This window comes from Hydra vulgaris, chromosome 15 (assembly GCF_038396675.1).
Source record: "Hydra vulgaris chromosome 15, alternate assembly HydraT2T_AEP".
In the NCBI taxonomy this organism is placed as follows: Eukaryota; Metazoa; Cnidaria; class Hydrozoa; order Anthoathecata; family Hydridae; genus Hydra; species Hydra vulgaris.
In genome coordinates this window covers 51872863-51883068 of record NC_088934.1, presented here as the reverse complement: position 1 = coordinate 51883068, position 10206 = coordinate 51872863, and the positions used below count along the sequence as shown (strand labels likewise).

Below are 10206 nucleotides of genomic sequence, written 5' to 3'. Positions count from 1 at the left end.
ACAACTCTATTTTGCGTAAACGCAAATGGTAAATTTGCACCATCATTAACATTGTACAAGTATGCTCGAATGTACAAGTATGCTCGAATGCTAAAAACTATTGCTGCTGCTGCACCACCATGTTAAGGGTTCGGTAAAAGTGACAGCGGCTGGATGACCGCCGAATGCTTTTATGAGTACTTCACAATGTGTTAGTGCCATATTTGAGTTCTATTAATACACAATTACCTATATATATGTTCATGGATGGACATCGCTCGCATCTGTCTAAAGAGCTCAGCATGTATTGCTCTTCGGAAAGAACTCGTTTGACTTCGTTGTTTCCTAATGCTACACACATAACTAGAGAAAATGCAAAGGAAGAAGAAGATATCAAAAAAATTTAACGTAAAAATATAGCTGCTGAAAAAAAAGAATTGAAAGAAAAAGAAAAACAAGAAAAATCTAAAAGAAAACAAGCTGTAACAAAAGAAAATAAAAATAAAAGACAAAAAAAAATTTTTAACAAAAAAATTTAAAAAGAAAAAAAGTTTAAATTCAGAATAAAGCTTTGGTGGATAATTTCATAACCAATGTCTTCTTTGTTTTGTAATCGTATTAAATTTATGTATTTGTTTCTCGATTTAAGTATATAAAAGTAAAATTAAAATATAGGATCTTTTTTCATACACGATAGGTGCAGAATCGATTACGGTAGGTGGTGCTTTTTCACGGTAGGTGAAGAAACGTACTAGATCTTACAAAAAATTAAAAATAACATGAAAAAAATAACTTTACTCAAATTCGAATTATATAATTTAGTTAATAATTGAGTATAAAATATTAATTCGAAAACCCTAAATACAAATCTGTTATGGTTTTGGAGTTAAGAAGTTTTAAAGTTAAAAGTTTTTTTAAAGTGGCGGTAGGTGGTGCCATAACCCTATATCAAAAAATATCTTGTTTTTAGTGAACTTAATATGAATATATTAAATTCACTAAAATCATATAACAAATTGAGGCGGAAATTTAAATATTGCTTTTTTTAAAAACATTTTATGTCACAAGGCATACAATAAAATTGAGGCGATAATTTAAATATTGCTTTTTTTAAAGATATTTTATGTCACAAGGCATACAATAAAATTGAGGCGGAAATTTAAATGTTGCTTTTTTGCGTCGCAAATTTAATATAACTCATGAAATTTATTCGATTTATTTATTTATCAAATGGTTACTGAACAACTTTTATAGTGATTTAAACAAACACAAATCATAAATATTTAAATATTAAGTTCTTCTGTTCTTTTTTTTCGTAAGCTCGTCCACTTTATTCGCTCGTTGTTAATTTTGTTTCTTAACGCTTTTTCTCGAATCCCAGTTTGGTTACAGAAGAACTTTATTTTATCATACTCTAAAATGGAAAACACTTTAAATATATATATGCCATACATTTTATGTACTTTTAAAAGACAAAAATTCTGTTTTAATTACTAGGCCATCCAAAGTTTTTATCTCTGATAAATTTTCCAAACATTTCTTCCAATAGTTCTTCTTGTTCTGTGGACCACTGAGTATACATTCCTTTTAAACGAAAAATGCAAAAGCTAATTAAAAATATCTTTTCAGAAATTTAAAAAGCTTTCATTTTTATTATTATATGTTATTTTACTATTGAGTAAATTTTAATATACCAAAACTGGCTAATGCAAAAAAGAATTACTGTTCTATTTACAAATCAATTACAATTATAGATCAAACTGTGTTAAGTAATAAATAATTGTATTTTTTGTTAGTTTAGACGGCTGTCGGATGCGGGATGAAGAAAGTAGGGAAAAAAGGCCGGTAAAACTATCAACGACTTTTATTAAGTAAAGACAAGTTTTTATACAGCTTTTTTAAGGCAAATTAAGACAGCAAGTTTGGGGTCGTCCATAAATAACGCAACGCTTTAGGAAGGGAAAAGGGGTTTGACGACTCGTAAGGAACTCGCTACTAAAGAGTTACGATGTTGTGAAGAGGTGGGGAGGAGGGGTAAAAAAACGGTCAGGAATTGCGCGACGTAATTTTTGAAAAACCCCTTTGTAAAAAAGTCCAAAATTACCTTCTAATTTTTGAGCAGAAGATTTATTCAGTTTAACATTTGAATTTTGAATTTCTTTTGACAGATGCTGACTTTTTAAAGGTTTTTCTAGAAGTAAAGATCTTTAAATTTTAGATATAATCATTAAAAGTTTTATAATCAAATAATAACAAATATAAGATTTAATAACATTACCAAAAAAAGTATATTCCTCTGAAATATACACTATTTAATAAAGAAAAATCAAACATTACCATGTAAATGATCAGTTGCCTCCATTTTAAGTTTGCCTCTATTTTCAGGTTCACCTCTATTGGGATTTACTATTTAAAGTTAAATTTAGGTGCAGTTTATTTATTTAAAGTAATAGAAATTCAAGATTTCAAAATGAATAATTCCCACCTGTTTGAATCAAACTTAAACTGGTTTTCATACGTATGAGATTCTTGGGTCTGCTTCCTGCATCAATAAAAAAAAAATTTTTGAAAATAATTTTAGAATATCATTAAGTCTAAATTAATAAACTACCTTACAAGTCGTTCAAGTGAAGTAAGTAATTATTTCTAAATCAACTTGTTGATTTAGAGTCGCATGAAAGATTTTTAACCATTTATTCCTAAAAATTTTAATTTAGATTGTTATAATTTGCGCGCAAATAACCTATTTTTTTAATGTAAAAACATAACTTACTTTTAAAGTATTATATATTAAATTCTATTATAAAGTATATAAATATCTTAAAACTCTATCTTATATTTGTTTAGTTATACTAGTAGAGAGTATATAGAGTATAGCGTATACTCTAATGTAGAGTATATAGAGTATACTCTAATGATACAAAACTACTTTATACCTGTATCGATAGCCAACAAGTGTTTTCCTGTAGACAAAATTTGTTGGTGGGCGGCTGGTGCTTGATAAATATTTTCATTTATATTTTTGCTATGACCAAAATGTTTAAAACTAAACTTTTTTCACTAAGGTTTATTGCAGCCATAAGCGTGCTTATTCTATGTCTAATTGTTGTACCAGTTAATCTAGACTTATTTATAATAGGCAATTTACCACAAACATTAGTTAAGCTATGCCAGCCTGAACAATGCTTTTCTGAACTTTGACAACTAGGAAATACGTAAACATTTGATTCCAGAACTCCCACATTGCTTCTAACAACTGGATAGGATAAAATTTCTATAGCACGGACAGTATCTTCGGGAATTAAAACAGAGACAAGATGATTTGAACCTTTACCACTTTGGTAAGTTATTTTCATGTTTGTTTCATTTATCTCTGTTAAATCTTGAGCACGTTGTTCATCTAACCATGCATCCTTTGCTGCTTCAAAACACTGGCGTAACAAAAGACGGGCAGGCTCACCGCCTCGTCTACCATTAAATAAAACAATCCTTGTACATGCAGCATCACGCAGTTCAACGTAAGCGTGAAGATCCTATGAGACAAAGTTATCCTCTTTTTACTTTTTTATAATAGATATGGAATAATCACGTATCATTTAAACATCTGATTCAATTGGTAATTTTGATGGTTTCTTTAAACTTATGTTTCTGCGTTCATTTAAATCATATGTTGCATCCCCAAATATTTCTTCTTTACGAAGTTGTAGAAGTACTAAAAAATCAGATATTGATTTGGCTGAATCATCATTATCTTGAGCCAAAAAGTTTTCCATACATTTTTTTGCACTGCTAGAAACTAAATAAAATAAGGCAGCTTTTAACCCTGGTTTTTGATTTTCAGAATACGTATCTGTATATACTTCAATTGCAAGCATCACAGAACTAAAATTTTGTCGAAAAAACATACCGGCTTCATTGCAATAAATTGGTTTCACATCGTAATTTTTAAAATGCGAGTATAGATGGCTTAATCGTCTCATATCATTTCGAACAGAATTTTGAAATTCACTTTTTTTGCTAAGTTTTCTTCTCACTTTGTCGTAAAGTAGTGACCAAATCATCAAAATTGTTCGGTCACTTTTCGCAATAATGCCAATAGGATCATCTCTAATTACTTGCAAAATTTCATTTTTGAAATTTGAGTTAATTCTTCATGTGATTTATCAGTAAGGATTTCAACCGGTACTGCACATTTTGAATAAAAAGAATCTTTTCCACATACATTCATATGACGAGAGTAATAAGATTTTGAATAAAAACCATGACACAATGAACACATAACTAGATTTTCCCACTTTCGTTAACTCCGCTCTCTTTCGAAGTGAGGAACTTCTAAATTAATTTGTTTGAAATTAAAATTGCGAATACCATCTTTTTTAAAACATTGAAACAGCCTGTTACGCTCTATTTTGGGTTTTAGCAAAGCAGTTTTTACTTTTTCGTTAGTTTTGTGTTTTTTAGCAATATATCTTGAAAGTCTTCGAAATGATTTACCACAGATAAAACAAAATCTTTTAAGTATTCTAATTGAACCCTAGAAAATAAATAAAAAATTGATATCGGATTGTATTCATTTGTAAAACCATAATCAGTTTGCTAGCATTATTAAACTTACTTTTTTTACTTTATGATTACTTTTATTTACTTTCTCTTCGTTATTTAGTTCTTTTTTTTCATTCAAGTCGGTAAAACATAAATTTTGGTCATTCAGTGTTGAAGACAAAAAGGTTTCAGGATCTTTTATTGAGTTCTATGGAAAAATAAGTAAAAGAGTTTTCTCAAGTAGGAAAAACATGTTTACAAATATGTTTAAAAGTCAAACTAATACCTCAAAAAAAAATTTAAAAAATCCTACAACGATAAAAATTTATTTTATTTTTTACCTGAGATTTTTTACTCGACCCGAAATTTGTTAAAGTGTTGATAAAGTTCTAAATTAAAACAAAGAATTATAAGTTGATATTGGTTAAAGAACGAGAAAACTTAAGATAAAGTTTGCCTTTAAACGAACAATCAATTCCATTTTCTACCTGAGCATCATCCGAATCACTATTAATGATACTACTCACTTCACATAATTCAGGGTATGAAGATCTATTAACCGTATTCTATAATAACAACAAACTTTTTTTTAGTAAGTTGAAAAACTTTTTAAATAACGCTTGTAAAAAAATAAAAACTTAGAGTGATCTCGTAATAACATTAATTGCCTAAAATGCTAGTATAATTTTTAACCTGAGGTTCATCCAATAAGTCATTAACAGTACTGCTAACAGGGGTTAATATAATGTTTGTTGAGCTATTGATAAAATCCCGAAATAACAACAAAATTTGAAAAGATCATTTTTTTAAATATTGAAACAATTATACTAAAAACAAATTTTAAAATAAGTGGCACTTATATAAAACAATTAAACAAAAAATACCTGAACAAAAGTGCTGACAACAAAGTCAACCGCATCACTCGTTTCCGTTAAAACCAAATTTAAATTATTTGCATTATTGTCCTGCTAAAAAAAAATTATGATAATAATAAATAAATAAAAATGAGATCTTTTATTTAAAGTATATTTAAATGGATTTAGATAGCAACTAGAAAAAGATAATTTATATAAAATAATATTATTTACGGAATGTTAGAGGCTTGGTGTTAAAGTAACCATTTGTCTTATGATTATAAACAAAAAAATAATAATAATAATTTCAGATACCAACGGAATTTTTTATACATAATAACATCACCTTAATAAAATTTTTAATAACTTAAAATAATAACTAAACAATTTGTTTTACGAAGATTTTTGCAATATTCAATTAAACATTGCCGTGGATAGTGAGTCCTTCCTATGATTAAGATTTTTAAAATGCTAGAAAATACTTCTAATAATATTTAGATTTATACTTACTAAAAAATTTCTAATTAAATAAGTTATACTAACTAAAAACAAAGTTTGAAATAAAACTATATAGCTATATAGTTTTGGCTATATAGCTATAAAACTATATTTTAGAAATTTAAAAATTTTTTTGAACACTAGTAAAAAAAAGTAAAATAAAATTTTTCAATTATAAAAAACAAGTGAGTTGTTTTTCATCTAAAGCTCTTGTGAACCCTTTATATTTATGCATGTTTTAAATTAAAAACTTTAAGGATCATAGAAAACGAAGTTTTAGGCGCGGAAGTAAAAAGTTTTTTTAATTTATATCATAATGTTGAAAACTTTTTATTTTAATAAAGCTTTCTTTAAAATATTCCTGAGTAAAACTGGTTTAATATAAATTTATATTTGATAGTCATTTGTAAATGAGTTTTCAAATCTGAAAATTTTTTTCTGCAAATTACTTGGGCAAGTCGCATAAAGTTAATTTAAATGTATTTACTACTTTTTGTCAAATTTTAATCAGGTTGAAATATATTTTCGGTTATATACGATACTAAAAATTTACATTGGCAGCCAAAATATATCATGATAAAAATTTATGTTAATTTATTGTTTAAAATTATAGGTAAAACTTTTCAAATTTCTTAATCGATTAAATCTTATTTAAGCGAACAAGAAGTTTGAATTTTATAGTTGTAAAAAATAAAAAGTTTTCTTAAATGATGCACATTCTGAAAACTAAAAGTAGATATTTGCAAGAAATATATTTGCAAACAAAAGCAAGATTTAGAATTTCTATATATAAATTCAATTTTTGTAACTAACTAACTTTTTCTTTTTTCTTCTTTAAACTTCTGGTACAATATCTTTCCTTCATAAAATAAAAAAGTTAACTGTTATAAAATTTCTATCAACTTGACTACAAAGTATGCTTTAAGAAAATAACGCTATTTCATAAATCAAATGTAAATCAAACTATTTATATTAAATGTATTTTATCTGAAAAATGTAAATATTATATTATAGAATTTTATAGGATAAAGTTCTATTTAAAAAGTACAAAATAAACTAATACAAAAAAACTTAACTAACAACTGAGTGCTGGTGCTAAGTTATTTTCTCCGTAACAATAGGTTATTTTTTCAAATTTCAAATTTCTTATTGAGAAGAGGCAAAGAAATGGGACATTTTTTATGGTTAACTTTTCCATTTTACAGTTAGGAAAGTATTTAGAATCATTAACTAGCCTACCAAAAGAACCATCATCTTTGGTTGCATCAATACTAAATATTTTAAGATTTAATAAATTCGAGTTTGATTAGGTTTACTTTAGATGACTATAAAAATCTCCATATATTTGGGCCAATGTTGATATTAAAAGTAAATAAATATCTTAAAAGTCAACAAACTAAAACCAAAATAATATACTTAAGCTGTATTTGTTACTAAACAAGTTTTACCAATATGCTTCATTGTTGTGCTTGAAACTAAATACATACGACCCAAAGCCTTCATTTTCATAAATTTCTTCAAGCTCTTTCATTTCATTCTTTTTTTTTTTAAGACTCCTTGGTAAACAGCAACAAATTCACCCTTGCCTATTTCTGATGTTGTAAATACTCCAAACCCTAATTTTTTTGTAAAAATGCGTATTTTTAGAAATAGTTTTAAAATAAATTTATATCGATGATAACTAATAGTAGTTTAATTAGAAAAATATGTATCATACTCCAAAGAATTATATTGTTATTTCATAAATCAAATATATAGCTTTCTTCGCAAGCTTACATTTGTAATCATTTATAATTTTTTTTTCAAGATTTTCAGGGTCAGATTTACTCTGGTAAAACTTTTCTGCTTTTTCATTTTGAAAGCAGCATGTCTTTTTCTGTGTTAACTTTAACAAACAAAAACACAACTTATTAAAAAATAAATATATTTTAATCTATATTATTAATTATATCTAGCTATTACTTCTTTGTTTTACAAAATAGCGTACTAATTTTATTTTGCTGTTTTTTAAAAGAGTAATCAAGTAACTTAAAGATATATAAGCATTTACTTTCTTTGATGAATCCAAATTTTCAGACTAATTTCAAATAAAACTTAAATAGAATTTAAAAATACCCAACACATGAGTTAACTTTCTTTAAATAAAGAAAAACTGTTCCATACTATTTTGTTATTCATTTTAGCCTTGTTATTGAAAAAAATTGTTTTGTTAATTATATTTAATTTTTTTTCATTATATGCAAATTTCCCAGTAGGCACGGGTAAAAAAATACGTTTTTTGAACGTTCAAAAAACGTCTGAAACGTTCAACAGCCTTTCAAAACATGTTTAAAAGAAATCTTCTTTACGTCCCGTGCCCACTGGGTATTGCTTCTAGTTAATAATAAAAGATAAGAAAATAGTCAAAGTTTTATTATTGTAAACGTTTAAAGTTCTATAGCTTATGCTAATGCCATTTTATTTTGAAATAAAACTCCCTTTTTTTTTTAATCAAGTTGGGCTATGAGTTCCAGTTAAAAAAATAAATCTTTTTTTAATTCCGGTTAAAAAGGAATACTTTTCTTTATTACAGGTTTGTTCCAAGAATGAAGTCTTATTTTTAAATAATAATCAAATTTTATTAAACATTGTTTTAGTGAATTCAAGTTTAAATATTTCCAAAAATATTGCTCATGAAAAAATATGATGATTAAAATAGCTGTTTTAATAATATTACTCTTTATTCATACCTGCCTACGTTCGTTGAGTGGATAGTTTTTTGCTTCTTGTTTTGGTTTTATTGCTTGTTTGCTTCTTCTTTCTTCATTTAGGGTTTTTAAAATCTGAAAAAAAAATTATTTTATTTTCATTTTTAAATGTTAAATCTATTGAAATTTTGATATTACTTGATACTCGACTTACCTTATCAATATCTTTTCTGACTTCTGGATTTGTGTCCCATGCATTGCAAATCATTTTAAAAACCCAAGTTTTATCATTAAATGTAAAACTGGTTTAAGTCATTTATATTAGGTCGTTTATCTTGACTTAGAGCTTCTATTAAGAGAAAATTATTGAGAACAGGTATTATTTTTACCCAAGGGCTTTTATATCCAGAAAGAACTTCGTAAGCTGACATTGACCAGAAATAAATGTCTGACTTAAAAGATGGAGATTTAACTTCTTTTTTGCAGATTTCAAGTGCTGTATAAGCTAAAGTCATTCCTAATAAAAAAGGTTTATTTGTCAGGGTGGCATGAATAGTTTCTTGTATTAAGGATAGGTCATCAAAATCAGTTAATTTGACGCATAGTGTGATTAAAGTTCCAGTGACCAAAAGATTAGATGGTTTAAAGTCTCTGTGTACAATTCCAAAATGATGTAAAGTTTTTAAACCTAAGGTAGCTTGTTTGATAATGTCTAATCTCTCGTTTAATACATAATGATCATTTTCATTAAAAATTTTCATCATTTGGGATACATTGTTTACACATTCATCTCCAACATTTACTCCGCAGAAGTCAAATATTAAAGCTGATGGTCGCAATGAGTATCCTCTAAAGACTACGAGGTGAGGGCAAACTAATTTGCGTAGTTTATCTGCAACCTGTAGCGTTTTCTTCTTAGATAAAGAATGTTTAAAGATTTTTACAGCCAGAAAATCACCTTTTAGCTCATATTTAAAAAATAGATGCAGATGTCCCTTCACCTATTTTTCTACAAAAAATCAGTTGAATATCTATTAAAAAATCTTTTACTTTATTTTCTAGTTCTGACAATGATTTTAAAGGGAATATAGCCATAAGCTATAATTGAAATAATACTAATAAAATTTTTATGTCTTTAATTATTTCCGTAATCTTATACTAACTTCCTTATTACGACATATATTTGGCAACTTTTATAATTATTTATTTCTTAAAATATAATAGAGTTAATTGACATACGAACTTTATTAGATGTTTAAACTCTGAATAAAACAACAAGTTCGCTTCAATACTCTAGTTTGAAAGCCAACATTTTTTTATATTTATTTATACTTATTTTTGTATTTTAAAATAACTATAAAAAACGGTCAATGATTATATGTTTAAACAATCAAGATATTTTTGTAAAATATCTAGTCTACAAGATAATTAATAAAACCAAATGAATCTTTTTACATTCGCTTTCTAAAAAAGCTATTTATCCCAAAATTTGCCTAAAATATTTATTGACAGACTTTGTTACTGAATTTTTAGGAGTGGTTCTCGATGAGAACTTTACATGAAAACCACATATTGACTATATTTTCTCAAAAATATTTAAAAGTAACGGAATCTTATTTAAATCCAGATTATATTTAAACAAAAAG

General features: G+C 26.5%; 1 protein-coding gene across 1 annotated transcript; it reads right to left on the bottom strand.

The window, feature by feature from the left end:
• Positions 1 to 2993: 2993 nt before the first annotated feature.
• Positions 2994 to 5440, bottom strand: LOC136092052 (uncharacterized). Its single transcript, XM_065819771.1, has 8 exons — positions 5406 to 5440; positions 5215 to 5278; positions 5010 to 5087; positions 4863 to 4910; positions 4595 to 4729; positions 4348 to 4513; positions 3582 to 4093; positions 2994 to 3512 (listed from the first exon to the last, which is right to left on the bottom strand). Exons 1-8 carry the CDS (start codon positions 5438 to 5440, stop codon positions 2994 to 2996), a joined length of 1557 nt encoding a protein of 518 aa, XP_065675843.1.
• Between the last annotated feature and the right edge of the window lie 4766 nt (positions 5441 to 10206).